Source organism: Fusarium odoratissimum (genome assembly GCF_000260195.1).
Source record: "Fusarium odoratissimum NRRL 54006 unplaced genomic scaffold supercont1.1, whole genome shotgun sequence".
In the NCBI taxonomy this organism is placed as follows: domain Eukaryota; kingdom Fungi; phylum Ascomycota; class Sordariomycetes; order Hypocreales; family Nectriaceae; genus Fusarium; species Fusarium odoratissimum.
The window spans coordinates 2,182,995-2,209,531 of NW_022158687.1; the positions used below are offsets into that span (position 1 = coordinate 2,182,995).

At 49.2% G+C, this 26,537-nt stretch overlaps 11 protein-coding genes across 18 annotated transcripts; 5 read left to right on the plus strand and 6 right to left on the minus strand.

Annotated features, from left to right (window-relative positions):
• The first annotated feature begins 393 nt into the window (after positions 1 to 393).
• Positions 394 to 5,473, plus strand: FOIG_00764 (uncharacterized protein). 2 transcript variants are annotated; one of them, XM_031197172.1, is made up of 8 exons: positions 394 to 834; positions 893 to 1,212; positions 1,262 to 1,708; positions 1,761 to 2,192; positions 2,243 to 2,266; positions 2,313 to 2,495; positions 2,544 to 2,756; positions 2,820 to 5,473. In XM_031197172.1, the coding sequence occupies exons 1-8, from the start codon at positions 686 to 688 to the stop codon at positions 3,077 to 3,079; spliced, it is 2,028 nt and encodes a 675-aa protein (XP_031072939.1). In that variant the 5' UTR covers positions 394 to 685; the 3' UTR covers positions 3,080 to 5,473. The 2 variants fall into 2 exon arrangements, with proteins under 2 accessions (XP_031072939.1, XP_031072940.1); XM_031197173.1 differs by having other exon boundaries at positions 410 to 834; positions 2,826 to 3,280.
• FOIG_00765 (uncharacterized protein) lies at positions 3,140 to 6,204 on the minus strand. Its single transcript, XM_031197174.1, has 2 exons — positions 5,694 to 6,204; positions 3,140 to 5,646 (listed from the first exon to the last, which is right to left on the minus strand). Exons 1-2 carry the CDS (start codon positions 5,776 to 5,778, stop codon positions 3,245 to 3,247), a joined length of 2,487 nt encoding a protein of 828 aa, XP_031072941.1. The 5' UTR covers positions 5,779 to 6,204; the 3' UTR covers positions 3,140 to 3,244.
• Positions 6,205 to 6,621: 417 nt separating this feature from the next.
• FOIG_00766 (uncharacterized protein) lies at positions 6,622 to 10,389 on the plus strand. 6 transcript variants are annotated; one of them, XM_031197177.1, is made up of 4 exons: positions 6,622 to 6,814; positions 7,138 to 7,379; positions 7,470 to 9,439; positions 9,493 to 10,389. In XM_031197177.1, exons 2-4 carry the CDS (start codon positions 7,247 to 7,249, stop codon positions 9,994 to 9,996), a joined length of 2,607 nt encoding a protein of 868 aa, XP_031072944.1. In that variant the 5' UTR covers positions 6,622 to 6,814; positions 7,138 to 7,246; the 3' UTR covers positions 9,997 to 10,389. The 6 variants fall into 6 exon arrangements, with proteins under 6 accessions (XP_031072944.1, XP_031072943.1, XP_031072942.1 ...); XM_031197178.1 differs by having other exon boundaries at positions 6,685 to 6,814; positions 7,007 to 7,379; positions 9,493 to 10,248; XM_031197176.1 differs by having other exon boundaries at positions 6,622 to 7,379.
• Positions 10,390 to 10,733: 344 nt separating this feature from the next.
• On the plus strand, positions 10,734 to 12,360 carry FOIG_00767 (Pin2-interacting protein X1). The gene is made up of 3 exons (XM_031197181.1): positions 10,734 to 10,820; positions 10,879 to 11,917; positions 11,971 to 12,360. Exons 1-3 carry the CDS (start codon positions 10,795 to 10,797, stop codon positions 11,989 to 11,991), a joined length of 1,086 nt encoding a protein of 361 aa, XP_031072948.1. The 5' UTR covers positions 10,734 to 10,794; the 3' UTR covers positions 11,992 to 12,360.
• FOIG_00768 (uncharacterized protein) lies at positions 12,163 to 13,773 on the minus strand. Its single transcript, XM_031197182.1, has 3 exons — positions 12,799 to 13,773; positions 12,609 to 12,739; positions 12,163 to 12,554 (listed from the first exon to the last, which is right to left on the minus strand). The coding sequence occupies exons 1-3, from the start codon at positions 12,853 to 12,855 to the stop codon at positions 12,527 to 12,529; spliced, it is 216 nt and encodes a 71-aa protein (XP_031072949.1). The 5' UTR covers positions 12,856 to 13,773; the 3' UTR covers positions 12,163 to 12,526.
• A 520-nt stretch (positions 13,774 to 14,293) lies between these two features.
• FOIG_00769 (phenylalanyl-tRNA synthetase alpha chain) lies at positions 14,294 to 16,223 on the minus strand. Its single transcript, XM_031197183.1, has 2 exons — positions 15,696 to 16,223; positions 14,294 to 15,629 (listed from the first exon to the last, which is right to left on the minus strand). The coding sequence occupies exons 1-2, from the start codon at positions 16,089 to 16,091 to the stop codon at positions 14,490 to 14,492; spliced, it is 1,536 nt and encodes a 511-aa protein (XP_031072950.1). The 5' UTR covers positions 16,092 to 16,223; the 3' UTR covers positions 14,294 to 14,489.
• Positions 16,224 to 16,356: 133 nt separating this feature from the next.
• On the plus strand, positions 16,357 to 19,141 carry FOIG_00770 (uncharacterized protein). The gene is made up of 2 exons (XM_031197184.1): positions 16,357 to 16,937; positions 16,997 to 19,141. The coding sequence occupies exons 1-2, from the start codon at positions 16,657 to 16,659 to the stop codon at positions 17,781 to 17,783; spliced, it is 1,068 nt and encodes a 355-aa protein (XP_031072951.1). The 5' UTR covers positions 16,357 to 16,656; the 3' UTR covers positions 17,784 to 19,141.
• On the minus strand, positions 17,772 to 19,124 carry FOIG_00771 (18S rRNA biogenesis protein RCL1). The gene has a single exon (XM_031197185.1). The coding sequence runs from the start codon at positions 19,067 to 19,069 to the stop codon at positions 17,855 to 17,857; it is 1,215 nt and encodes a 404-aa protein (XP_031072952.1). The 5' UTR covers positions 19,070 to 19,124; the 3' UTR covers positions 17,772 to 17,854.
• Positions 19,142 to 19,180: 39 nt separating the features above from the next.
• Positions 19,181 to 21,995, plus strand: FOIG_00772 (uncharacterized protein). The gene has a single exon (XM_031197186.1). The coding sequence runs from the start codon at positions 19,324 to 19,326 to the stop codon at positions 21,787 to 21,789; it is 2,466 nt and encodes an 821-aa protein (XP_031072953.1). The 5' UTR covers positions 19,181 to 19,323; the 3' UTR covers positions 21,790 to 21,995.
• A 22-nt stretch (positions 21,996 to 22,017) lies between these two features.
• On the minus strand, positions 22,018 to 23,326 carry FOIG_00773 (uncharacterized protein). The gene is made up of 2 exons (XM_031197187.1): positions 22,649 to 23,326; positions 22,018 to 22,596 (listed from the first exon to the last, which is right to left on the minus strand). Exons 1-2 carry the CDS (start codon positions 23,043 to 23,045, stop codon positions 22,295 to 22,297), a joined length of 699 nt encoding a protein of 232 aa, XP_031072954.1. The 5' UTR covers positions 23,046 to 23,326; the 3' UTR covers positions 22,018 to 22,294.
• Positions 23,327 to 23,551: 225 nt separating this feature from the next.
• On the minus strand, positions 23,552 to 26,512 carry FOIG_00774 (uncharacterized protein). 2 transcript variants are annotated; one of them, XM_031197188.1, is made up of 6 exons: positions 26,255 to 26,512; positions 25,991 to 26,193; positions 24,578 to 25,935; positions 24,319 to 24,521; positions 24,153 to 24,269; positions 23,552 to 24,099 (listed from the first exon to the last, which is right to left on the minus strand). In XM_031197188.1, exons 1-6 carry the CDS (start codon positions 26,357 to 26,359, stop codon positions 23,974 to 23,976), a joined length of 2,112 nt encoding a protein of 703 aa, XP_031072955.1. In that variant the 5' UTR covers positions 26,360 to 26,512; the 3' UTR covers positions 23,552 to 23,973. The 2 variants fall into 2 exon arrangements, with proteins under 2 accessions (XP_031072955.1, XP_031072956.1); XM_031197189.1 differs by having other exon boundaries at positions 24,578 to 26,193.
• Positions 26,513 to 26,537: the final 25 nt, after the last annotated feature.

Consider the following 26,537-nt stretch of genomic DNA (forward strand, 5'->3'; position numbering starts at 1 on the left):
GCACGTCTTTTGCTCCAGTAGGAGATTTGGCTTCGTTACAGCCACCCAGACGAAAAATACACAAACAAACAAACAAACAAACCAGCCTTCAAGTAGCTAAAATATTAATAACTTATATGTAATTTTCGCTTTGTTTAGTAACACTTCCCGCATGGGTGTGGCTCTATTTGCACGAGGAGGGAGGCATGGATATTGCTTGACGATTGGCTCGTATGTAAAATGGGCGTTGACAAAGCTTGACCAACATCTCGAGAACTGAGGCATGTTTTGGTCAGCTTCAACAATGAATCAAGCCCCAAAAGCATTTTCACCCTTTTCGGAAAGGCTGATCAGGTAATAAAGTAGTCATCCACACCATTCCCACCAGAGCTGGAAGTGAAGTAAGTAGCGGAAGATCGTACATGAAAGCTTATAAGTGACCTCCCCCGCATCTTGCTCACATTCACTCACGATATTCAACTGACAGAGAGAGAACCCTTTGGAAACACAGCTCAGAGAACCCAGGATCCAGTTTTATCATTCGCCGGAGATCCCGGAGTAGCACTACCTAAATTGTCCACCTGGGCCACTGACACAATCCATTACATCATTATTGAGCTACCGATTCGGGGTAACTATACTAAGCTCCTGTTCCTGGAGCTTCTTCTACCTCAAGTTTCGAGACTACAAGATAGCGACTTTGAAAATGGAGGGTCGGCGCTCTTCAACACTCCCGGGAGGTTCCCGTCGGGGTCAAACCGGGGGATATCTCCCAATTGAGGACTATGGAATGATTGGAAACATGCACACTTGTGCTCTCGTGGGAATTGATGGAAGTATTGACTATATGTGCTGGTGAGTGCAGACCGGTGAGATGAGACTCGGAGCTCTTGACTGATGATTTGAATTGTAGGCCTGATTTTGACTCCCCTTCTGTTTTCTGCCGGCTCCTCGACAAGGACAAAGGAGGGCATTTCTTTATTTCCCCCCCTCCCTATGTAAACTGTACTACCAAGCAGCAGTATCTTCCATCATCATGTATTCTACAAACAAGGTCCATTCATGAAGATGGTGTCGTCGATGTGGTTGACTTTTTCCCTCGCCCACAGAATATCACGGTTACCACCAAAGGTGTGAAGCTGAATGCTTACCGGGAAGTCACCAAAGTCCAAGATGAGCTTAAGAAGTGGTTGGTCCGCCGAGTGGAATGCATTCGTGGTTCAATGAATCTTGGTACTGCCATCTCGACACGTAACTAGAGGCAATGACTGACCGTGCTCAGATATCGAACTCTTTCCTTCTTTCAACTACGGAAGAGATGAGCATGAGACTACTCTCTTCCAAGAACAGCACTTCACAACTGATAATAAGAGTAAAGTTGCCTCGTTTCATAGCAAGGATATTCAGCTGCAGCTTGACGTTGCAATTGAGAAGGGAGAGAACGAGACCAGTTGTCCTCTCATAACTTTCAGAAAGGAGAAGCGTCCTGGCATCAACGGCGAGGGCCTCGTGGCTTGCATCCGTATTGAAGAAGGCCAGACGATTTCTTTTGTCCTTCGAAATGATATTGAACACCATGTCACGGAGAATATTACGATTGACGTGCTTGATGCCCAGCAGCACTCTACGCAGAGTTTCTGGTATAATTTCATTGCGCAATCGAAGTATAAAGGCCGATGGAGAGAGGTTGTGTCTCGAAGTTTGATGATACTCAAGATGATGACTTACGGTGAGGTGGCCCCCCAGATCCAATCTGTGAGAAATCGACTAACTTTTCATAGAGCCTACTGGTGCTATCATAGCTGCCCCAACCTTTTCTATTCCCGAAGCCATCGGTGGCGTAAGAAACTGGGACTATCGCTTCTCTTGGATTCGTGATTCGAGCTTTACTATCTACATCCTGCTACGTCTTGGTTTCAAGGCCGAAGCAGATGCTTATATGGAGTTCATCATGGAAAGATTCGTTCACTCGCGTGGCCCAGATGGAGGCTTGCCTATTATGTTCACCATTCGCGGTGAGACTGACATCCCGGAACTGACATTGGATCATCTTGAAGGTTATCGCGGCAGTAGCCCTGTTCGTATCGGTAATGGTGCGGCGTTTCATCAACAGTTTGATATCTATGGCGAACTGATGGATGCTATCTACTTGTATAACAAATACGGAAAGCCAGTTCCATGGGATGTTTGGAAGGCTGTTCGTGAGATTCTTGGTACGTTGCACCACCTTTACCATTCTCTTGGCGAGCTAACATGTGTTCAGATTATGTTTTGACTATCCTCGACGGTAAGATATATAGCTCTTGGCTTCGGGTTTTGGCTAAACGCGATAGATCCCGACATGTCTATCTGGGAGGTCCGAAATAACAAGCAGCACTTCACATACTCTCAGATAATGCTCTGGGTCGCATTTGATCGCGGCCTTCGTCTTGCTGACAAGAGATGCTTTCCATGTCCCAATCGCGCTAAATGGATGGAGGCAAGAGACAGCATTTATGAGCGTGTCATGGAGCAAGGTAATCCATGCCAAACTTCCATTGATGAATGGTGTTGACTGTTTACAGGATATAACGAGGAGATGAAATGCTTTGTGCAAAGCTTTGAGAGCAGAACTATGCTCGACTCCTCCATTCTTATAGCTCCTCTTGTGTTTTTCATCTCACCCTGTGATCCACGTTTTCTCAATACACTTGACCGTATTCTCTTACCCCCAGAAAAGGGCGGGTTGACAAGTACCGGCTTAGTATACCGATATGACACTGAGCTGTCCAACGATGGTAAGGAATCCCACAATTACTTCATCGAGGCGCAGTTGCTAATGAGAGAAAATCGCGACGTAGGAGTAGGCGGTCATGAAGGTGCGTTTAGTATGTGTACTTTCTGGCTCGTCGAAGCCATGACCCGAGCAGCCGTCTACGAACCGAAGTATCTGGTCAGGGCTGTAAATCTCTTTGAGAATATGCTCGGTTTCTCTAATCATCTCTGCATGTTCTCTGAGGAGATCGCAAGATCTGGGGAACAACTTGGTAATACACCTCAGGCATTCAGTCATCTAGCCTTAATCAGTGCGGCTTTCAACCTGGACCGTACTGCAAGGTAAAATACAAGGGTGCTTTGGAAGGCAAACCGCAGACGAAAAGCGGCCAAGTTTAGCATAATTGTTTATTTACTCCATCGTGGGCCCTTCGGAGAATGCATGAAATTATTTTTGATAATTAGTTTACTGCTACAAATACGAGCTCATGTTCCGTAAAGCGTGATTAAATCACCCACGAAGCTCTACAGATACAGAATCTCCAACCTCAATTGTTGGGTATTGTGACTCTTTTTTCATAACGTCGCCTTCAGCGAAAGGATCATGCCGCATATGTACCCCAAAGTAAACTTTGCCATCGAAGCGCCTTGTCTTCGCAAGCGTCACGAATGGCTCTTCCTTCTTTTCGCCAGTTTCTTGGTCTATACATACCATCTGACATCTGCGGCACGCACCCAGAAGCCTGAAGTTTTGGCGACCAATGCTCATAGAGCCCCAACGATCCTCAGAAAAGGCTGGCTGTGCTTTAAAACCAGGAGCTTGTTCGAGTGTTATATTTGCTCTAAATGATTTCTCTTCAACCGAGCTTCCACCACGGTCAATGATTTGCTGGTTCAAAGCATCAACACTCGAACTGTGGATTACCAAGATAGGACTCTCGTTAGAGAGAAGAATCTTGGCAGGTTTCTGCTGTTCAGAGTCCGAATCAGGAGGTGATGGCACATCTGGGAAGGAACCTGGTAATGTGTGGATTTTTGATGGCTGTTGATATCTTTGAATCTGAGCCTTGGAAAGACGGCTTTTCAGCCCCAGGCCACCAGGGGGGAAGCGCGCCAAGACACAAGGAACCCCAAGAGCATTCGAGAAGAAAGAGTTAATCCTATCCGATGTATATATCTGTGTGCTCACGTTCTCGCCACAAACTCTAGATGATTGCCTGCCAATACTGGAGTCAATGACAGAAGGGTCTGCTGATAAAGGGATGGATATTTGGCTTGGTTGGCCGCTATGCTGTGTCCCATGATATGTGATGATCAGCTCGCCCTTGCCAAAGTCTAATGTTGGTCTTAACAAAGCCATCTTAGGGCAGCGTTTCTGACTCAAAGCATGCCCAGAACCATGATGGACTAAGCACCATTCACGATCCCATGCTAGACCTTCTGGTCGAACCTCCCAAGGAAGCCCAGATGGGATCGAGTACCCGGCGCAGCTTTTTATTGGGTAGATAGTAATAGTTTTTACCTTGAGTGCGGAAGAGTTAGGGACGTCGGTGGATTTCTGGAGGTCTAGATCAGAAGAAACGATTGGTACCGTTCTTTCTTGGTAGAACTCCTTGAGAAAAGCAACAAAGCCATCGACATCTGTTTTCGTGCTCATTGCACCTAGGCTAGCTCGAATGACACCGGTGGGCTTACCAGACATGATATCATTGTCTGCACCGCAACGAAACCCGGCTGAGAAATTCTTCTTCATCTCCCAAGGTTGCAAGTCTAGGGCTGAAGCAATGCCGCCTGGGCTGCAAAGCCCACCGGTCCGAATGTGGATGTTTTTGAGATTCGCAAGTTTCTCAAACTCGGCAAGGCTTATCCAAGCGCCCTGGCTATTCCTTAGGTTGAAAGAAACAACAGGCCCATTTCCAAGAGCGTTTTTGTCGCTAGATGCAGATGTATAGATTTTGCAAACCGGGGCACCGTTTGCATGACGCATATTGCTCAATTCTTGGAACATGCGTTGGGTGAGGTATGAAGTATGGGAGCTGATTTGATCCATGGAACCAAATAGTCGTCGATGTATATCCATGGCAATGTCGAGAGCCACTATGTTATGAAACGGAAGTGTCCCGTCTTCTAGCCTCTCGTGGAGGAACTGTGATTTTGGGGCATGCCACTTCTCCTTTCCAGAAACAACCATGTCCACCGTGCCTCCACCAAAATACCTGCGATTGTTAAACACCCATTCGGAAGAACGCTTCACTAGCAAGGCTCCAAGATCGGGAAATCCGAAAATCTTATACAAGCTGAGGACAGTAAAGTCTGGTGCTAAGTTCGGATCGCTGAAATCGAGATAAGATGTAGCAGCAAATGAGGAGGCGTCCAATAATGTGAGAAATCGATGTTGGGGTTTGCGATACAAGTTCCGTAAGTTTTTCGCCCAAGTTAAGGGATATCTTTTGCCATCCATATGGGATTGCGCAGGATAGGCAAACAGTGTTGTTGCTGACGAGTTATCGGTCATATTTCGGAACGGGAACTGTCCTTCAAGCCATGATTGAACATCATCATCGTCAACCGATGTACTATAAACAGCTTCCTCTCGAGCGCCGACCAAGCTTGTGTGACATCCTTGGTGATATGCATATAGAAAACCTTCTGGTTGATTCCTTATAGCTTCAACAACGAGTTTGACTCCCGCTGTGGCATTTGCAACAAACACCACATCATACTCAGTTGGGTCCGCTCCAAAGAAGGTAAGCAAATTCATACGAGCATCTTCAACGCGAGATGCTGATTGCTGCGAGGATGGTGATGCAGAGTGGGGGTTGCCATAGAGAACTGTAGTCATCTCGTGGGCGAACGAGTCCATCAATGACTTGGAACATAATGTTGTCCCGGCGTGATCAAGGTATATCGAGTCTTTTCGCAGGTCAGTACAGTTCAGAAGCATATCTAGGTATTATGACCTTGAATCATTGGATATTCAGCTTCTCTAAATTGCTCCACGGCTCGATTATAGCTTGAGTCGCCACCCAGAATAGGCACAGTCATCTTGACAACTTATGTCCAAGATAAGTCGAGTGAAGGGAAACCAAAGTTCCCAATGTCTCAAGTTTCTTTGACACAGAAAGACCAAGCACTTCCGGTGGATATTGAGAGCTTGTTATACGCCGCACAACCCTTATCATATTCTGATGAGGAGTTCTATGGCACTATCACGAGCGATAGAGAGTGGGAGTGGGGTGAAGAGTGGAGGAGAAGACATGCTCGAACCAAGCCGAGGAGGGAAGTTGGTTATGGTGCGAGGGTTTCAAGTTGCTCCAGTTTGGCTGAACAAGCTGTAAAACAAAGGAGGAAATAGGACCGACGTGGCTATGACAATATCCGAACAAATAGACATCTTATCTTGGTCAGCTGCCTTGTTGTTTGCCGCTCTTTTAGCGACTAAAGCACTGAGCATATCGGGATACTCCCCCAGATTTCAATGTTAGTTGCGAGCGGAGATCGCCACTTTCCTGTTTCCAGGCACTGTATCAACATTCGCTGCTTGCCGACAGGCGTTTTCTCGTTGATTATTGGTCAATTTATTGCGGAGGAAAGGCAGGTACCTGGTTAGCCCAATTCATTGCTTCAGACCGTTTAATGATTATGGCATCAATTGTCGAAAACTACATTGATAATTAATCATGGTAGAGCAGACATGATATAGTGTTTAGAGGTCTAAGAAAATGTTATCAAACTAGAGAAATAGCATAAAACAATGTGATTCAGTAAGGTAGCTGGATCATATATGTACCGCGCTTTTCCTAGAGCAGCCTCAGAGCTTCTCGTTCTCGGCATGGAGATCCATCTTCTTCGTAGCGGAGGCCCCGGGGATCCTAGCTTGTGCTCCACCAATTCGCTTACCAGCTGAACTGCAATTCCGACTGGCCCCCAGCCAACCAACCAACTCAGCCTCTTCAACCTCACTTCACTCATCACATCAAATCGCATTGAATTGTTATCGCTGTGAAGTGAGGGCGCGCATCTCTCGACTCAAGCGCTATCACTCCATTGAATTCTTCTTTAAGACTGCGCTCGTCAATTAGTTTGTCTCCCCATATTCTTTGATCTCCTGCTCTTTTCCCCCCTTATCCCTCTTGCAGCTCTTCCAACTCGTCGATCCAGTCGCATCCGCAGCCTCGCGTTCTCCCTTCCTCCTCACTCTTTGACGCGGCATACCCGTCTGCGATTCTCAAATCATTCTTCTCAATTCTTCTTATGCTCATTCTTCGCCCAGGGCGCGTTGTCCCCCAAATTTCTTCTTCATGGCGCCTCTTTGGCAACCTTCTTTTCGTTCCCTCCACTACCATTTGTCCATACGTTGCTCAAGATAACCTCTCTAACGTCGATCATGTTGCCAAACAATAGATAATTCCTTTGTATTCCTTGCAAAGTGCTCAATATCGAGCCGCGAAGACTCACGCAGAAATATCGCTTTCTTCCATGCCGCGTCGCGTCGCTGGCAACGATATAAACGATGGACTCGTACACATCTTTTCGCGACGCCTCAGGTCGTTCTCCAGTTGATCGTAGTTGGAGCCGAGATGACTCGCGTACCCGAGATGAGCGTCCTGACCGCGGGGACTCGTTTTACCGTGGGAGATCTCCAGGTTCGTCTTCCAAAGACGCTTCTGCTTCCTGCCACCAAGCAGTGACGGGCTTCAGCACAGTAAATATAGACAAAGCTTACAAGTCTCAAGGCCACGACCGCCGCGACCGCCGCCGGTCTCGCTCTCCAGCCACTGTCGACCGCTACGAACCCAGACCCCGACGAGACGACCGGGACCGTGATGACAGGCGTCGCATGCAGTCGCCACCTGCCAATATTGACCGATACGTACCTGGACAGGATTCCGGGTCAACTAATCCAACTGTTAACCCCCTCCCCGACCCTGCCAAGCTCCATTACCAAGTTGGCTTCTCCTACTTTGGAGAATGGTGGAGAATGAACGAGAAGATCAAGGAGGAGAAAGAGCGAATGCGTACTGGTCGACGCCGTGAACCGGAACGGGCTCGCGGCCCAGAAGATCGCGAAAAGGAGAAAGCCAGGATCCAAGCTGCCTATGATGCGTATAAAGAAGAACTTCAAGCCAAGATGGCACGGACATTTGTTTCTGAACATAAGAAAGAGCAATGGTTCAAGGAGCGATATGTTCCGGAAATTCGTGATGATTTCAGGGGAAAGCTGAACGAATACCGACGCGGTGCTTACAGCCAGTGGGAGCAAGATCTTGAATCGGGCACTTTCGATGACTTTTCTCTTGAGGGTCTTCCCAAGAGTGAGAGCAACGGCAGTGGTGGTGTAGTTGAAAAGGAAGAGGGAGAGGCTACAGCCACAAACGAGATCCTGGGCGTTGGAGATCTGGTTCCAGTCAATGGCGCTGACATCCGCGACGAGAGCCAGTTCCAGCCAACTCTCTTGATCAAGACCATCGCCCCGCATGTTAGCCGCCAGAACCTCGAGGCCTTTTGTAAGGAGCATCTCGGCGAGGAGGAAGGTGGCTTCAAGTGGCTTTCTTTATCTGATCCCAACCCCAGTAAGCGGTACCACCGTATTGGTTGGGTCATGCTTCACCCCTCATCCGAAACATCACTCCCCGTAGACCGCGTTGAACCTAAGGATGAGGATGGCGATGAGGCGATAACATCTCTTCAGCCAGCATCTACTGCCGACAAGGCTCTGGAGGCCATCAACGGTAAGACTGTCAAAGATGAGGTCAGAGGAGACTTTGTTTGCCACGTTGGAGTCCACAACCCACCTGTCCATCCCCGAAAGAAGGCCCTGTGGGATCTCTTCTCCGCTCCTGAGCGCATCGATAAGGACCTCTTGCTTGTTCAGCGAATTGTCAACAAGTTTGAGGAAGAATTCGGATCCGATTTCCAAGCCACTCTGAAAATTGAAGAAAAGGTCGAAGACCTGAGAAACGCGGGTCAGCTTCAACCGGCTGTGGTTCCAACCCCTGTCAAGAAGGTCAAGAAAATCAGAGAAGTGGGAATGGACGAAGCTATGGACGAGGAAGAAGACGGCGTCATTGAAATTGAGGAAGAAGAGGAGGAGGAGGAGGGGGCCGTAGAAGATGAAGAAGTTGACGACGAGGATCTTTTGGTCAAGAAGAAGCAACTTGATCTTTTGATTGAATATTTGCGCCGCGTCTTCAACTTTTGCTTCTTTTGTGTTTTCGAAAGTGATTCAATTCACGAACTTACACGAAAATGCCCTGGTGGTCATTTGCGCAGACCTCGCAGCACACTTTCGTCTGCTGCAAAGGCTGTTGCTAGAGCCAGCGCCAATGGAGAGCCATTCCCAGGCAAGAAGAGGGGCGAAGGGGCAGAAGAGAATGAGGGCGAGCTTACTGAAGGTGAAAAGAAGTTTCGAAACGCCTCAAACAAGACGGAGCAGCAACTCCTTCGGGCGTTTAACTGGGTTAAGACTTTCGAAGATAAGCTTACCCAGATTCTGGACCCTCAATCTGTCGATATTCGAAAGCTGGGTGGCCGACCTGCTGATGAGGCTGTCGATGAAGAGCTTCTCAAACATGTGAAGCAGGAGGATGAACACAAATGGCGGTGCAAAGCTCCCGAGTGCTCCAAGTTGTTCAAGGAAGAGCATTTTTGGCGTAAGCACGTTGAGAAGCGCCACGGTGATTGGCTTGATAACCTGAGGCAAGAGGTGAGTTCTCGCCTCGTCACATTTCACCGTGCTGTGCTAACCAAGATATTTAGTTTGAACTCATAAACTCATATGTGATGGACCCCTCTCACATTGCACCCTCAAGAACCGACGCAAACTCAAATGGTCACTTCCCGCCTTCCAATGGCCAATCCAGCAGTGGAACACCACGAGGCTTCAACCTGCAGAACTTTACCATGAACGGTATGATGGGAGGAGGGATGCCTGGCTTCCCCATGGCTCCAGGCAACTTCTCGCCTATGTTTGCAAACATGCAATCCGGAAGCTGGAACCCTATGGACGAACGCTCTGGTGGAGGACCTATCCGTCGTGGAGGAATGGGTGGCGGACGAGGCCAATACCGCTCTGGACCTTATGATCGTCGAGGCGGCAACCGTTTTGACGGTGGTCGTAACCGCAACGGCGGGTCACGCTGGGGTGACGGCGCTGGAGGTGCTGCGGGCGGGCCTCGGGAGGCAGTCCAGGGCCGAAGCCTCAAGAGTTATGAGGATTTGGACCAGGTTTCGGGTGGTGGAAGTGGTGAGCTCAATTACTAAACTGCTCATTATGCTTTCCTTCCAGAGCAAGGCGATTTGGACGCTTCGGAGTTTGCTGATTTTCTTAATATCAATCACTAAGTACCTGGATCCTGGGAAGGTCGCTGCTTTTAGACTCTATGTATCATATGCCTACACATGTTGCTCTCATGCCGGTTTTTGATGGACAAATAGTCCTGAAAATAGCGGTTACCTACAGAATGCTTCTTCTTATATCCAATTGTTGTTCCCTATCCTCCAGCTCAAAGGTCCCAAGAAACGGAGAAGATTCCTAAAAGACGGTTGCAGTTATGCACATAATCCTGCAGGCCTGAATGGTACTCCTGATGCAAGCTAGAACGGAGCAAACGAAGGCTTCATACATGAATCAATTATCTTAGTTGCTATACTGTAGAAGCGTTTCTAGTCCCGTACACCTGTCCTTTAGTAGCTTGTGAAAGGGGGTTTCAGCTTTGATCCAGTACTAGAAAGCGAGATTGCCTTAGTGGAAGAGCCTGTAAGCTCACGCTACAATATCTGGACTATCCTAAGTACTCCCATCTTTACAGGCCCTAATGGAAGTTTTTAAAGATTCTCCCTCTAGCGTGTTCATTGAACTCTTGGTGAGTCTCGATGAAGATAAGCTAGCGCAGAGGGAGGGGCGCTCATGTCCTTTGCCTGACCAATGATATCCTGCGATAAGATATTTTCGCGGCCACACATCCCCACTGCCCACCTTTTTTTTCTGTAGGCTTGTCCAACTCTACCATCACGAACGCATTGAGCGATCGGATCTTTCAAGAGTTCAAGCTCGCAAAAATGGGACTCCTCGCAGAAAACAAGACGTAAGGGACACATGTTCTCAAGCTGTGTCTTTCTACAGCATGCGCTAACCAACTACAGTCGACGGAAGATCAACAAGGATCCAAACAACACAAAATGGACTAAAGATACGAATACCTTCGGCCAGAAGATCCTGCGAGCTCAAGGCTGGCAACCGGGCCAGTTCCTCGGAGCACAAGATGCGCCGCACTCGGAATTGCACACGGCCGCCAACGCCTCATACATTCGCGTGGTTCTTAAGGATGACATGAAGGGATTGGGCTTCAGCAAGTCGAAAGAGGATGAAGTTACTGGTCTAGATGTCTTTCAAGATCTGCTCAGTCGACTCAACGGAAAGACGGATGATGCCATCGAGGAGGATCAACAAGCGCGACTCGCTGTGAAGACGCACCACTTTGTTGAGCAACGATACGGAGCCATGAAGTTCGTCTACGGTGGTCTACTGGTGGGCGATGAGATGAAGGAAGTGGAAGAGAAGAAGGCCGACCAGCAAACAGAGTCAAACTCCGACGAGGACGTTGTCATGGAATCCGCCCCTGCACCGAAAGAATCCAAAAAGGAGAGGAAGTCTAAGAAGAGAAAGGCAACCGACGACGAGGATGAGGAGGAAAGTTCAAGTCGAGAAACCGATTTAAAGAGCAAGAAAAGACGCAAGGAAGAGCGAAAAGTAAAGGACGGCGATATTGACGACACCAGGGCCAAGAAGAAGAAAGAGAAAAAAGACAAGAAAGAGAAGTCCCGCAAAAAGTCCACAGAGGACATCTCAGACGACGAGAATGTCGAAGAGCGCTCAAAGAAGCGGAGGTCCAAGTCCAAGGATAAGAGCCGGTCCCCTGAGGGCTCAGACGAAGAAAAGGTGAAGGACAAGAAGTCTAAAAAAGATAAGAAAGATAAGAAGAAGCGCAAGAAGGAGGAGCAAGCATCCGAATCAACCAGCACATCAGTCACACAGAACTCTACGCCCACGGCTTCGGTCCCTGGGACAGGAGCCACAACACCATCTGGCACATCGACACCTAGAGGGAGCAGGAATTTTGTGCGGTCACGATTTATTGCGCAAAAGAGACAGGCTGTGCTTGACACCAAGGCACTGAACCAGGTATGTACTACTTATTCCGACTAATTCATGGCTACGTTACTAATCTTATACAGATTTTCATGGTTAAAGCATAGAATATGAAGATGTAAACAGGTTGCTTGGATACGCACTTGGAAGCACCTAGACTAGATGGTTGAGGATATGTAGATCATGACTGTCGGATATACGGATGTATATTGCATAGTTGCGGAGGCGTCAGGTCGCATGGTAATGTTAGAAGAGTCTTATATTGCATTATGAAATAGCTGAACCAGCATCTCACGGTAAAAATATCTTCACCAGAAGGATCAGTTCCGATTTGGAGAATAACACGATTTACTTCAATGTGTAATTGCATGGCACAACTCCTATACCAAACTCGAAGCATGGATCTCTGGTTTATACGTGCAGATCACGAAACATTCTTCACAAAGTAGGAATGCAGTAAGTTGGATCACATTACTTCGTTCTGCTGTGCTATTCCAAGATTTAAACTGGCTTCGCATCTCCGTAGCCTAATTACCAATCGCGAACAAAACAACACTAGACGGCCCAAACACCCTGCAATCCGCCATCATGATACTAATAATACAGTGCCAATGCCTTCAATTTGTCATCTTCTCATTTCATTTATTTAGCAGCGTTCTTGCCGAAGTTGCTATAACAGTTGTCAACATAAGAGACGGGTGTTGATGTGATAATAGTGACGTACTTGTGGAAGAACTGGCTGAACAAGCCACCCTTTGCTTGTTGGTCCGACATACTCGCACGACGGGCGGCGTTGGCATCGCCGGCTCGCTTCTGTTCGCTGAGGCTGGCGAAGGCTGGCATGAAGCCTGAGCTCTAATGATTGCTGTGTTAGTAGATTGATGTTTACAAAAGAGGTGTAAGAAGGAACTTACTCGGCGACGGCCGCTGACGTTGCCAGTAGGAGCAGTCTGAGGAGCACCGGAATCCATGGTAACGGTTATTTGGAGTGATTGGAGTGAGCACTGGGGTGATTGGTGGATTTGAATATATGTCCTTCGCTGTTATGGTCCGGCAGCAGTGTTTGGTGTATAGTGTAGGTAGTTTAACAGAGAAAGGAACTTAGCCAAGTGGAGGGGAGCAGATGAGTTTATATCTTGTGAGAGGAGGAGAGATCAGGCCAGTTCACGTCGATCCATGGACCTTTCCTCTCCTCTTGCAGCAAAAGGTAAGAGCGAGTGCTACTCTGTCTGAGCTAGGGATGCCTCGACCAAGCCAGGGCTTGATCTCGCGTGCCACGGGAGGGAAGTCAATCACCCATCGTCACTGTTGAGCTGCAAGCGAACTGGCCAATAGATGCGTCAATGCATAAGCTTTTGCCGGACATCCTCTTTGGAGCATAGCCAACCAGGCCATGACAAAAGTGGCGTTCCCATTCGCCTCTGTTTTGCTGTCAGCGACAGTTCCCTTGGGGAGCTATCACGGCCAACCAGCACGTTGCGATCGTCAGATGCTGGAAAAGCTTCCCTACGAATCTGATGGAAAATTTCGAGGGAGACGAGACGGTGAAACGATGGGCATCTCGCTTATGAACAGTGAGCATCATGACTCTCTGATCCCTTAACCAAGACCGCTGATCCCTCCTACAATCCAAACGCGGAGAACCTGGGAGGTCTTGTCAATACCTCAAAGCAGAGCTGAGAGAGGTCACACCACCCATCAACTTGGCAGGGGAATTACAACCGCCAGTAACTTTACGCGGGGAAGGACGCCACAGGCGTTTACTGTCCCCAGGCCGCAACCGACAAGTAGCTGTCATGCATATGCCAATGCTTGCAGCGTTGCATTCTACAAAGTTCATGAGGATCAATTGCCTACTCTGAGCTGCTCGTTTGCTTCCTGAAGACGCGGGGTGATATGATGCTATGAGAGGTACATCGGTACATGGTGCGGGCACATTCTCGATAGCCGTGATGAATAATAGACGTCAAAGTTCGTCTCTGGATCTCAATGACGAGGTTTGAAGTGGATGCACCCGTCCTGGCCTGCAGACACGCGGGGCGGGGCTCAAGGGTCGTGGGGCCGATCTGTTCGGAGCCGTGGGGCCCAAGAGCCATCGAGAGACAGGCTGACAAGGAAGATGCCGAGAGCGGGGGACGCAGCAGCTGGACTTGCAACTTGCAGTCGTGGGTTATCATTCCATGCCATCAATCACATGAACAAGAATCAAGCTGACAGGCACTACCACCATCAGACATATTAGGACAATATCAACTGCCGAGAAACCTCAAAACAAGGGTCCAGCTGCCGTGTGCGTAATCACCGTCAACGACGTGGGGCGCTATCTCTGAGACAAGCTTCACTGACGACACGACTCCATCTTAAGCCTCGATTCCCGTCTCTAGTCAGGGTCTATCCTCATCAGCCATCATCTCGTCAGGGGACCCCTAATCCCAGATCCAGACGTATGCTTGAACGGGTTTTCTAATTTGTTTCTTATTTCGTCTAGTCATGATACTACCAGCTGCACCGGGTCCTCTAGATGCCGCCCTCTAACACCCAACACGCATCATACGTATCTTTCCTTTGTTCTTATTTTTACCTAGTACAGATCCATAAAAAACTTTTACTCCTTCTCTAATCTCACCGCAGGGTTCCGTTCGATAAAGTTGAGATCAACCTTGTGGCCCAGCAGCTCTCGGATGTTAGAGATCTTGTACTTGATCATGGTCGGTCGCTCCAGGGACAGACCCCAGCCAAACACCCGCATGTCCTTTGGCAGGCCCATGGGTTCCAGCATTTCAGGTCGGAACATGCCACTGTTTCCGATCTCCACCAACTTGCCCAGACCCTCGTGATAGCTGAAGATTTCCATACTGGGCTCGGTGTAAGGGTTGTAGGCGGGCTTGAACTTGAGGTTGGTGATGCCCATCTTGGCAAAGAAGACTTCCATGAACTCCATCAAACCACCAAGAGTGAGACCGTAGTCGGCGATAACACCCTCAACCTGGTGGAATTCGGCCAAATGGGTTGCGTCAACTGTCTCATTTCGGAAGACACGATCAATAGAGAAGTATCGCGCTGGAGGTGGGCGTCCATCAGGCCCCTTCTGCGCTGCTAGCTTGTAAAGCATGGCCGTTGAAATGGCAGTAGTGTGGGTTCGGAGCACCAGTCTCTTGGTCTCCTCCGCTGACCAGGGGTATCTGTAACCGATTGACCCAAACTTGCCGTTCTGGTGAACCTGCTTGATGTTCTCCCAGTACTCTTCTGTGTTCTGTCCTTCCTCCGATCGTGGCGCGTCTCCCACCTTGGGGTCTGAGATGTAGAAGGTATCTTGAAGATCACGGGCGGGGTGCTGCTGGGGCACGAAGAGGGCGTCGAAGTTCCAGAATCCAGTCTCGACAAACTTGTTGGTAGGCATCTCCTCGAAACCCATCTCGAAGAAAATCTGTCGGAATTCGTGTCGGACCTTGTTCAGGGGGTGAAGTGCGCCAGCATTTTGGTCCGCGCCGAGAGCCTTGAAGTTGTAGGGCTTGAAATTGGCAGTCTTCCATGATCCAGAAGCAATCATGTCGGCTGTCAAGTCGGTCTCCTCCTTCTGAATCTCGAGGGCGAACTTGGGTCCCTTTTCAATCTTGAAGCTGATAACCTTTTGCATCTTGATCAGCTTTCGTTTTCGCAGATCGGTCAAGATTTTGGGCTCGTGTGTCCGGGTCTCCTTGATCTTCTGTAGCTGCGCTTGGGTGACATCTTCGATCGACTCAGCCTGTTACTTGAGGTTAGCTAACAGTTGAACCCAAATTCATATATAGAACTTATGAGCTCGACATACAGTGGCTACCAGCTTGCCGTCGGCGCTCTTCTTAATCCATTTCTCCTTGAAAGCCTTGCCCTGTCCGACCTTGGTCACCGTCTTGTCGCCAATGGCCTTCTCTAGGTCCTGGATCGACAACCCCTCCACGGCATTTCGAAGCGCCTCAAAAACACGCGCCTCATGACTACCATGCTCGGCAATTTGCTCCGCTTCGGGCTCAAGGATAGCCTCTTCCTTGTCAATTGTCTCGTACGTGATCATAGATCGTGAAGCCAGACGATCAAGTGCAGCCTTGATGTCCTGGAAGGCGATGGCGGGGAAGGCCTCTGAGGAGAGCAAGGGGCTCTTTTCCGACAGGGCCTGAAGGATCTGGGAGGTGAGATCCCCCGAGGGAGCGGAGCTTGAAGTCGTCATGTCGGAGGATTTTGGGTTGTGAGGAGCCAAGAGGAAATGGTGAGCTGGGCTCTTCTTGACCTGTCGTTGTTCGTCTGAGTCACGGAGGGCAGAAATTATTTGGGCCGTTGGAGTGCTGCATCGCCCACCATAGCGGTCCGATGGCGGGGTACTCTGGTAGGTACTTGTGGTAAGGTATCTGTCCCGCCATATTCGGGCCATTCTTTTTCCGGCCAGAGTCCAAAGGTAGGACCCAGCTACCTTATGAATGCGTCTGCCAATGCACCTAAGCCCTGGGGGCTGTTACATGTAATCCCTGCAATCTTATCATGGCGTCTCAAGTCGCCTCATGCTGCAACAAGTCACTTCAATTCACGAGCCTGTTGTAGCCGATATCTTACATTCCTATAGCGCCAGTCGAAACTGCATTGCTATACACACTTTGAATCTATTAGACAACTCTCTGCTGCAGCCATACACCTTCCGCAAACACTTCATGAGCCACACGTGCTTCTCCTGAGCTGTCACCCTGCTCATGCAGAACTAGCTCCCCTTCAGATGCAGATACAGATGACGATACTCGAGAATGAGCGATGATGCCTCGCCGAGCTCTACGGCGCCGAATGAAGCTTCCACGGCCGAACCAGTCAATGTTTCATCCGGCAGCCGTGTCACATGGAATCTACCACGCGAGCATTCGAGATCAGCTTGGTCGCGCGCCCAGTTGCACCCTCAGCGTCGCAAGAAGAAGAAAAGCAGGAAGAAGCGCAACCCTGGATTAGCGAGAAAGTTGGAATTTGTCACACATTTGCTCAGGAGTCTTGATACCCTGGTTTTCGCGGAGCTGAGTGGACTGTACTATATGGAGTATGTTCGACTACTTGCGCATCTTTCCTGAACTCCGCTTACCAGTGATGCCCCTCTAGGTGCTCAATGTTTCGATTCATCCTAAGATCTGTTGGCCAGTACTTATATCTCACGCCGAAGGATGAGTCATTTCCTTTCTTAATGCCTGCGAGTCCCATACATGTGTGTCTCGTTCTCATTCCCAACATCATCTGCATACTTCTGCATATTTTTGTTTCTCTGCCTGTCGGTCCTGACTACCACCGAGGCTATATGCACGGTGGCCTGGTCATCGACTTCATAGGGCAAAAGCCCCCCACTTCTCGCATTTACTATGTTCTAGCAGATGTCATGATCCTCGCCGTTCAATGTCTAATGCTGACGGTCCATACTGAGCGGGAGAGACTGCGGGTGACTCTTAAGACCTTCCGACCTATGGTGCCTGATGTGGCTCAGGAGATGGTTCCTACCATAGAAGATCTGGATGCGGAAGAGCGTGGAGTATCAAGGGACATGCCCGGCTCATTACCGGCTGATGAGGAGGACGGCATCGAGTTGCAACCCTTGCGACGTACCAGTACAACTGAGGAGGCCAACTCAACGTCGGGAGAATCAGAGCCGTCGGCTAGAGAGCCACTCATCGATGAACCAACACGGTCACATCTGTCTGATGTCCTGAGTTCCGGAAATGCGATCATCGGCGAATATCATGTTCTTCACTCACTTCACAATGCAGCGTTGAATATTGAGAGAACAGCCGCATATTCTCTCCGTACAATTAGCTATGGAGCAACTATGGCTTCCATTGAAGCGCGGAGACGAGGCCTCAATGTGCCAGCTCGAACAGTTCAGAACGATAGACAATGATATCAATTTAGCGAGTTTGAATAATTTTCAAGGTCTGAATCTGAAATATATAAATGGATTATTCTGTGCTTTTACGCTATCTTTCTTCCAACATTACCAACGCCAGTGCCTTTAACAGAAACAATGATATCATTCGTATCGTCCCCAACGTCCCTCAAGCCCCAACTGCTTGCGCCAAACGTCTTCAGGTCTCTCGCGAGGATAACCATCTCTTCATTTGCGAGCACTTCCCTACCGATTCTAAGACGACCAACATCCTCCGATCCCATAGCCATAAGCACAAGCATAGTCTTGGCTGAAACCTGGGTGGCACAGCCACCTTGGGAGATGTTCTCCAGTAGCTGGAAAGCGCACTGCTTTCCAATATCCTCAGGAACAACGCCGCCCTGGGGAGGAACGACTACGTCTGCAGAGTAGAGAATTCCAACAGCGCTTGACTCAGCGACCAAGCTCAAACCGAATCCTATTCCAAGCCGTCTCTTGCTTCCTGCCTTGTCGCCAGTGGGTACAAGCGGTGCCTGGTCATACTGCGCAGCGATATGAATGTCGGAAACCAAAGGATTCAGGATCTCTCGTGCTGAGTGAATCATGCGGGCGTTGTTGGAGGCGGATACTCCAGTACAGTATGCGACACCGCGAATGCGCTTTATCCGACCAGGGCTTCGGTTGAGATGCAGAGTCTTCGGTAGTCGCACTTGGCTTGCGAATCGCAACTCCACACAGCCACCGCCACCCTTTCCACCGGGTCCAGCGCATGATCGTTGAAGTACCCTAAGCTCTATCCGCGCGGGAGGGATGCCAAACAGGGCAAAGAGAGGGAGGATGGCAGTTCGGAAAGAATCGACGGAGATGTCCCCTGTCTCGGTGGACGATGTTATAACGCCAGGACCAGTGAATCGGACGTTCATGTGCGCCTTGGAAAAGGGCGCAAGTAAACAGAGAGGCATAAGGAAGTAGGTGACGCCGCGGGTATTGTTAACGGAGATGTTGTGCTCAATGACATCGCCGTCAGAAGCGCCAAAACCAGCGATAGTTCCGGTGATCAGGCCGGGGTGATATGTTATAGTTGTACCGGTATAAGAAATTTGCATGGAACTGCCATTGGTGACAGCCTCAAGCAGGCGCAAGAAAGAAATCTCATGGGGGGCAAGACCTGGATTCGTAGGCGATGTGCTTCGGATCTTGGAAATGTGGATAGGTCGACCGGTCAGCGTCGAGAGAATTAGACGCTGGGTGAAGGATCGATGTCCTGTGAATCGGAGGAATTCTGGCGTGGAATTCGACATTTTGCTGCTGTTTTGGGGGTATCCTTGGAGTCGCAATATTTCCAGCCCGTCGACGAGTACCAAACAAAAATTAATTTCTGCCACTGGAAAAGTTATCTATGCAGCCTAATGCGGAAGGCGGTGACGTTGACCTCCCCCCAAACTCTTGTAAGTGGCAGATCCGTTCCTCAAATTCTTATCGATAACCTCTGAAAAAGGTTCAGCGTCAGTCTCGCCAAAGCTTCACCTTTACCTTGGGCCCTTATGTGTTGAGAATGGCGGGCCGACCGCTTTTACGCGAGCTACGAAGCAGCAATGACACAATATGTCGATCTTGCCGGTTGGTAATTCGACAGCGGCCGACACAACCACGAATAGCGGCATCATATAGCACCAAAGCCACTACACAGCGATCAATCGATGATGCTGTCACACAGAAGCCCAGCAGATTTGAGCTGCAGCAGTACATCGACCGGATCAAGTCTCTTCGAAATCCCAAGAAGGACGGAAACGAGTCATTCAGTGTGCGGTTCTTCGAACAAGACAACAACAAGAGAACAGAACTTTCTGGAGAAGAAGCGTTCGGCGCATCACTGAACGAAGTCGATACATCAGGTCTCAAGGAAGCCCTTCTGGAAATCAAAGACGACATTGGTGGAAAGGACGAAAAAGAAGCCTTCCAGGATGTGGTCGATCAACTGGGCCCCGAATGGCAGAACATGAAGACGGCAGACGACCTCGAGAGAATTATTGCCAAACTGGACGCATATACAGCGGCGATCGATGAGGAGATTGACAAAACCGGCGCAGACCTACCAAAAGAGCTGTTGGAGAGACTGGACTCAGAACTTCCAGGCTTGCCAGGATTTGGAAATCTGGGTTCTCGAATAACGTTACCTCAAATTCCAGAAAAGCCATGGACAATCAACCAACGTAAAAAGATCGCTCGCCTCAACACTGCGTTATCAAAGACTGCCAGGGATTATCGCCGCGATGTCAAACTCACAACAAAGACTGTGCAGGGGGTGTTCAAGGCTTATCACTCAGCCAGACTGTCTCTGGCTCACGGCTGGAGCCATGTCCCCCTTGAAGTGTGGGATCTGCTGTGGAAGATCTTCTCAGCCGATGAGTCTGTCAACATTCATCGCCTATCACATATTGCACTTCTCGCTCGAGACATGAGCGAGGCAAATGTGACCTTGAACCCTGCTCAGCAACTCCTGACAATTGAGGCGGTCTTTGTTGATGGATGGGAGTCCAAGGCAATCGAGAACTGGAAGAGATGTCTGAGCACACTTGGTAACGAAAATGCCGAAACATTTCAAGAGTTCTGGGAGCTTGGAGTGAGGATGTATTGCCGAACAGGTGATCTGGAAGAGGCACAGCGAGCCATCAACAAACTCGTCCAAAAGCAGTCCGACCCTCGCATTCTGATGCCTTTGATTCGGACCTGGTCTGAGTTGGGCACGGAAGAGGCGCACGGGAAGGCTTGGGCTGCATACCGTCAACTCCGCGAGCTTCTTGGAGAGGATATGAAGCTGGCCGACTATGATCAAGTTATATCCTACTTCCTGACGACACATCAGACCGAGAATGCCTTATACGCCTTCGTTGATATGATGAGCGATGGCAAAATCGATTTGAAGAAGCAAAAATATATGCCATCAGTGGTCGCCAACAAATTCTTTTTTGGAAAGTGGCTGAAGAGGTTGATTGGTGCTGGCGATCTGAACGGAGCTCACAGCGTTGTGGAGTTTATGGGTCAAAAGGGTATTGAGCCAGCTCCTATCCAGCTGAATGGTCTCATCGCGGCTTGGCAACGGGCTGGCGGTATTGAAGATCTTGAGAAGGCGGATCAAGTGGCTTGGGGCATGATTGAGACTCGAATTCAATTCGTGAAATCTCGAGGAAATGACATGAATTTGCAAAACGAGCCTTTAAAGAAGGACGACACACTACCCCTACCACGAGCAACCTTGGAAACCTTCTCGCTATTAGCGGAGAACTATCGAGTGAGAGACTTACACGATCGACTGCTGATGCTCTGGGAAGCTTTCCGTGAAGCGGATATGAAGGCTGACTCCTTCATCATCAATCAGCTCCTCGAGTCCTATATCCAAGCAGGACAATCGAAGGAAGCTATAAACCTATACCTGAGGCTCGTATCGGAAAAGGGCGTCGAGCCTGATCCCTATACATTTAGTGCATTATGGAAGACGCTCGCCGTCAACCGCCTGCACGTCTCAGCTGGCTTTGTACCTGATCAGGCTGAGCCCACTCGTGCCATGTTTGCCGAGACTGTCAAGTTCAGACATGTTTTCCAACCCGATGGCATGGATGGTCAGCTTGCACGCAAGATCCTACATACTTTCCGTCGTATCAAGGATAATACAGGCTTTGTTGTCGCATTGTCGACTCTCCGTGATGCTTTCGGCTTCATGCCTCCCGAAACGCTCGTTCTCGAGCTGATGTTGGAGACGACCAAGCTGACATGGGATTCGCCGACCCATCGGCGCCGTCTCATGACTGCCAAGCGAGATCTCGACCGTGGTCTTCTCTCATGGGCGGAGGGAGATGCTTCTCGTCTTGAGGGTCAGCATCGTGGCGAGGCGCTTTTTGAATATCTACAAAAACGATATTGGCCTACTGAAGGCGATGATGCTCTCAAGAGAAAGATGTTCAAGGAGGCTGCAGAGCAGATGGGGGTGTATGATGTTTTACGAAAAGGGGCAAAGGAGTAGAGCGCGATGCATTGAAGACCGGTGCTAAGATATCCGCTGATCTACTCGAATCATGTATAATAGCATAAAAGGGCTAGGCGATGCCCACTGTAACATTATATACTAGATATGCGCAGAAGCAGCATTCATCAAGATTTATGATAGAAGATAACATTGCATGAACGGGTACATATTACTTTGCTTCTGAGATATCACCAGGGTCCCGAATATCCAACGAAGCATCCAAGCTTGATAAAAGAAGAAACCATAGGATATAATTCTAGAAACGCTCGTATAAGTGCTCTGCATGTGCACGTCTACTTGGTATTAAATCAGCCCAAATAAAGCAGCAAGACACCCTGGCTAGAAAAGCCCCCCTGAGACCAAAGAGTTTCTTTTATTCCCTTTGGCTCAGTCACCACCCCCCCTGAAGAACTCCGTCGCTATGCAATTAACCAAGAACCAATCACTCTAACCACCACTTCCATAGCCTGCCTGCCTCACTTTGTCCGGCCGCTGTCCTTCACTATGATAAGTCCATTGTATCCTGATCTATACGATCACCCACTGAACTTAGTCCTGAATCATCGTCACTAGCATGGCCGTTTTGTTGAGGTGCTTGCTGCTGTGGAGGCTGATCTTCGTCTGGCTGCTGTTCTTCGCCGGGCGTTGGGCTGCTTTGGGGCGAGGCGCGGTTGGAGATCCATTCGGCGATGGTCGTCTCTGACCCTCCTTCGACTTGGATCTCGCCTGTGTCGTGGCCACGGCCGAGTATGGTACCGTGGTACTTAGCATCTTCGCCGGTTTTACTATGTTTCTTCTTCAAAGCTGTGAAGCCACTGTCAGCTGGGCTTTCTGGAAGCCATCCGTAGGAACCAACCATTGAGATAATCTGTAGCATCCGTCTCACCGTCCCCGCTACCGACCTCCATCATCTCCTTCATGCGCTGTCCCGCGAACCACGCTATGAACTCTTCAACTCCGCGCAAGTCCTCTTCGCCGCGCCACATCTCTTCGGTAGGTACGCGCTCTGGCATCAGCGCACCCGCGTCCTGAAGCGCCATCCGTATATCAGCGATTGTGAAGTCGGCGCTGTCGCCTTGATTATGCATCGCATGCTGGGCAGTAGTTTGGCAGAGAAGCGACAGGTATCGGGCGGCAAGATCTGTCAGAGAGTCGAGGACCGCGGGGCGCGTGGAATGGTAACCTGTTGAGCGTAAGATCTGGAGTATGGAGGGCCGGAGAAGCGCGTGAAATAGGGATGGTGGTGTCGTCATATTTGTCTGGCGATTGTTGTAGTTTCTATGTGTGAGAGTGAAATGGTGATCAGTTCACTGGGGCGCTCGGCTTGCGATTGTCAAAAGAATGCGTTCGTAAGTTGATAAGTTGCTGATTCGTCTTGATATCGATGTCGCGGGAGCAAAGCTGGGCCGTCATCGGTATTTAAGGCTATGGCTTCACAGCGCATACCCGAACAATGCGCCTGGAATCTACACAAAATTTATTGAAGCTTGTTGCGATGAGCTGCTCCAAAGGTATGAAGTTGGCCCCTTTGGGGCAAGTGCAGATCAGAGCAGAGGTGCAAGAATAGTAGGCGCGGCCTAACAATAAAAGAGTGGGGCCTTTTCTATATGGCATACAGAGTAGACACACGACTTACACCAGCTAGGTAGATGTTACGACAACAATGGAACGACGTAGGTAAGATTGAGAGAAACAGTACAGAAGATCATGTCAACGACTTTTCTCTAGGATTTCCCAATTATGCAGTGATTTTGATCATCTGGGCAAAAGATACGAATATAGCATTGCCATTTTTGACCTTACATTTATTACGTACCTAGGTTGTCATACATACTGATGATCAGGCTTCTTGTGATTAGGCTCATGGCAAGTCCATGGCCACATTAGGGCCATGGCGAGCTTATGATTAAGCTTGTGAGCAGCCTTGAGACAAGTGGTGCCATTATTCACAGCCTTTGGCTCTCTGTACGCTGCCATTATCTCGAAGAGCCCCAAGATACCACGAGGGCCTTCTTCTGGTTACTGAAGAATAATAAATCGATGAAATACATAATAAGGTCTCCTATCATATCACGTTACGGCGTATTTCCAACCTGAAAGCTTATCAAAGTCTTCTCCTCGAAAACACAGTATGCTCCCTCATATAATACCCTAATAACATTCTCAGTGATACATACGTATTTATACAGTCATCCCCTCAGTCTGCTTCTCAAGCTTGGCCTCATCATCTGCGATGCCACTGTACTTGTTGATCCAATTCAGGACCTCTCTATGCCAAACGAGTGAGTTCTCCGGCTTCAGCACCCACTACATCGATAATCAGCAAATAAACAAGATAGACCAATTGTTTCACCACTCACATGATTCTCATCGGGGAACATGACAAGCTTGCTAGGCACTTCACGAGCCTGCAAGACATTGAACATGGCCAATCCTTCTGAGATGGGCAGTCGGTAGTCGAGTTCGTTATGAATGACCTAGATAGATGTGAGCATATTTCTTGTCGCCGCCTGGTATCATGCCTACTAGCTGGGGGGTGGACCAATTGCCAGTATGCAGAGACGGATCCCACTTCTCATATCCAGCACGGTTCTCCCACAATGTTCCACCGAAATCATGCTCTGGGAAGAAGAGCTCTTCAGTCGACCATTGATTTTGTGTTGAGAAGACGCCATCATGGCACACTAAAGCCTTAAACTTGCGGCCCAAATCATGACCTTGAATCCAATCTGTCCTCATGTCAGTATAACTCCAGCAACTAATGCCCAAGAGCGTTTGAACTCACTAATCATGTATCCACCGTATGAGGCTCCCAGAGCAACAGCTCGATCAGTATCAACATAATCAACATGATTCTTGAGATACTCAAAGCACTTCACCAGATCTTCGTATGGGGCACCTCCCCAGTGGTTGGCAATCGCATCAATATGAGCTTGCCCGTATCCAGTACTGCCGGTGGGGTTGGGGCACACAGCTACATAGCCCTGCTCAGCGAAGATGGCCGGGTTCCAGCGAGTACTCCAATCATCTGTCCATGCTGATTGAGGGCCGCCATGTATTAGGAAGGCCAAAGGATACTTCTTGCTTTTGTCGAAGTGGGAAGGCAGCATCACAAGAGCGTGGTTATCATAGCCGGCCGACCCGGGGTACCATATCTCGGTTGCTTGAGACGTGGAGAGGCCGAATGTCTTGCCGTTTTTGGAACTGGTGGAGATCACTTTAACAACCTTGGTCTCCGGGTCCAGGACTCCGTAGCTCGAGCTCTCGATTCGCGACTTGGATGTAATGAGAAGAGAGTCACTGCCTTCCAGAGTGTGGGCCTCAACGACAGACCCTTCTTTGTGAATGGCCTCGGGAAGATCACGAGCTTTCAGAGTATCAGATGGTAGCTTCCAAAGCATTGATCTCCCATGTTTCTCAGCCGCAACATACAGCTCAGTGTCGTCTTTTTTCCAAATAACCCAATCAGGCCTCAAATCCCAACCGCCCTCGTCATCGTCTGTCTGGTAAAACTCTTGAACGTTACTTAAGTCGTCCACGTTGGGGATCAACAGCAGTCTTGTCTTATCAGATTCATACTGCTGGTGCTTCATTCTAGCAAATGCCAACTTCTTGCCGTCATTGGAGAAAGTAGGGGCACTACTATAGCCGCGCAGCCGTCCAGTCTTGACGATCTGTGGCTGAGGAGGCTTGTCTGTCCAAGACCTGATGGGTACGTAGTACAGATCTGTCTTGGTGTTTCTCGCCGGGTTCAACTCTGGATCCTTAGCAACGAAGGCGATTCCATTCTCTGAGATGTCAAAGTCCCCTGCTCCACCAAAAGGAGGGACAGGTGAGCTCAGTTGCGTACCGGCCAAGAGGTTTGTGAGCCCATCCTTCTCAAACACCCATCTACCATTTTTCTTGGTAATCACGCCGTACCAAAGCGAGTTCTGGTTCTCGGTGTTCCAGGTATCCCAGTGGCGAACGAAAAGGCCAGTATATATCTTAGCAGTTGTATATGTCTTGGGCTCGGTTGCCTGCCAATACATGTTGCCCTTGGGTGTAGTCACTGCGGAGCAAATGAACGCAACCTTGCCATCAGATAATGCTTTTGCCTTTGGGTTAGAGATGCTGCCTGCAAAAGATTTAATCAAGCGTGCCCTGGTACATCTATTAGCTCCCTGGAGACGTCATGTTGCCTTTGATATATGCTCACTCGGAACCATCCAAGACATGCTGCTGGTAGAGAGATGAGCAGCCGTTATCATTTGTTCTAATCAAAGCAATTTCTTTCTCTCCAATCCAAATAGGATCGCTAACATGGGCGTCCTCGGAAACGAGATGAGAAGAGTCATCTTTGATATTGAGAACACGGATCTGGAACGACTTGGAGTGGCTCTCGAATGAGTACGACGAGATCTGAACATGTTAGCATGAGTTTGACACAACCAATTGAAGGCATTGCCAAGCTCCAACTCACCGTATAGAGAACGAGCTCCCCAGTGGAGTTTGGGACTCCAGTTGAACGACGCGGGGCCGAAATCAGCACCTCGGGTGTGAACCGCGTGGCCTGCCTCGTCATCATGGAGACAGAGAGGGAGAGAATGCGGTGCTAGTAATTGGAGGTGATGGGGAAACAACGAAGTAAAGAACTCTTGGGATATTGAAGAGAGGAGAATCAAGAACCTCTGCGTCCAGTTGACACACTCATCATACAACCAGCCCAGGTATGCAGAACGAACACCTATAAGTGCTAGTGGCAT

What these genes read in the sequence shown, in the direction of transcription:
- FOIG_00766 (XM_031197175.1), top strand. Translation starts at nt 7,247, where the DNA reads ATGGACTCGTACACATCTTTTCGCGACGCCTCAGGTCGTTCTCCAGTT. An exon ending in TTGATAACCTGAGGCAAGAG is followed by an intron (nt 9,440 to 9,492) that starts GTGAGTTCTCGC and finishes CAAGATATTTAG; the next exon opens with TTTGAACTCATAAACTCATA.
- FOIG_00774 (XM_031197188.1), bottom strand. Translation starts at nt 26,359, where the DNA reads ATGATGACGAGGCAGGCCACGCGGTTCACACCCGAGGTGCTGATTTCG. An exon ending in ATACGGTGGATACATGATTA is followed by an intron (nt 24,522 to 24,577) that starts GTGAGTTCAAAC and finishes ACATGAGGACAG; the next exon opens with ATTGGATTCAAGGTCATGAT. An exon ending in ATTGGTCCACCCCCCAGCTA is followed by an intron (nt 24,270 to 24,318) that starts GTAGGCATGATA and finishes ACATCTATCTAG; the next exon opens with GTCATTCATAACGAACTCGA.
- FOIG_00773 (XM_031197187.1), bottom strand. Translation starts at nt 23,045, where the DNA reads ATGACGACACCACCATCCCTATTTCACGCGCTTCTCCGGCCCTCCATA. An exon ending in TGCTACAGATTATCTCAATG is followed by an intron (nt 22,597 to 22,648) that starts GTTGGTTCCTAC and finishes GTGGCTTCACAG; the next exon opens with CTTTGAAGAAGAAACATAGT.
- FOIG_00770 (XM_031197184.1), top strand. Translation starts at nt 16,657, where the DNA reads ATGAGCGATGATGCCTCGCCGAGCTCTACGGCGCCGAATGAAGCTTCC. An exon ending in AGTGGACTGTACTATATGGA is followed by an intron (nt 16,938 to 16,996) that starts GTATGTTCGACT and finishes ATGCCCCTCTAG; the next exon opens with GTGCTCAATGTTTCGATTCA.
- FOIG_00765 (XM_031197174.1), bottom strand. Translation starts at nt 5,778, where the DNA reads ATGACTGTGCCTATTCTGGGTGGCGACTCAAGCTATAATCGAGCCGTG. An exon ending in TGAATATCCAATGATTCAAG is followed by an intron (nt 5,647 to 5,693) that starts GTCATAATACCT and finishes ACCTGCGAAAAG; the next exon opens with ACTCGATATACCTTGATCAC.
- FOIG_00768 (XM_031197182.1), bottom strand. Translation starts at nt 12,855, where the DNA reads ATGGATTCCGGTGCTCCTCAGACTGCTCCTACTGGCAACGTCAGCGGC. An exon ending in ACGTCAGCGGCCGTCGCCGA is followed by an intron (nt 12,740 to 12,798) that starts GTAAGTTCCTTC and finishes AGCAATCATTAG; the next exon opens with AGCTCAGGCTTCATGCCAGC. An exon ending in TTCAGCCAGTTCTTCCACAA is followed by an intron (nt 12,555 to 12,608) that starts GTACGTCACTAT and finishes CAACTGTTATAG; the next exon opens with CAACTTCGGCAAGAACGCTG.
- FOIG_00772 (XM_031197186.1), top strand. Translation starts at nt 19,324, where the DNA reads ATGGCGGGCCGACCGCTTTTACGCGAGCTACGAAGCAGCAATGACACA.
- FOIG_00769 (XM_031197183.1), bottom strand. Translation starts at nt 16,091, where the DNA reads ATGACGACTTCAAGCTCCGCTCCCTCGGGGGATCTCACCTCCCAGATC. An exon ending in ACGGCAAGCTGGTAGCCACT is followed by an intron (nt 15,630 to 15,695) that starts GTATGTCGAGCT and finishes CTCAAGTAACAG; the next exon opens with GCTGAGTCGATCGAAGATGT.
- FOIG_00764 (XM_031197172.1), top strand. Translation starts at nt 686, where the DNA reads ATGGAGGGTCGGCGCTCTTCAACACTCCCGGGAGGTTCCCGTCGGGGT. An exon ending in AGTATTGACTATATGTGCTG is followed by an intron (nt 835 to 892) that starts GTGAGTGCAGAC and finishes TTTGAATTGTAG; the next exon opens with GCCTGATTTTGACTCCCCTT. An exon ending in TGAGCGTGTCATGGAGCAAG is followed by an intron (nt 2,496 to 2,543) that starts GTAATCCATGCC and finishes GACTGTTTACAG; the next exon opens with GATATAACGAGGAGATGAAA.
- FOIG_00767 (XM_031197181.1), top strand. Translation starts at nt 10,795, where the DNA reads ATGGGACTCCTCGCAGAAAACAAGAC. An exon ending in CTCCTCGCAGAAAACAAGAC is followed by an intron (nt 10,821 to 10,878) that starts GTAAGGGACACA and finishes AACCAACTACAG; the next exon opens with TCGACGGAAGATCAACAAGG. An exon ending in ACACCAAGGCACTGAACCAG is followed by an intron (nt 11,918 to 11,970) that starts GTATGTACTACT and finishes AATCTTATACAG; the next exon opens with ATTTTCATGGTTAAAGCATA.
- FOIG_00771 (XM_031197185.1), bottom strand. Translation starts at nt 19,069, where the DNA reads ATGTCGAATTCCACGCCAGAATTCCTCCGATTCACAGGACATCGATCC.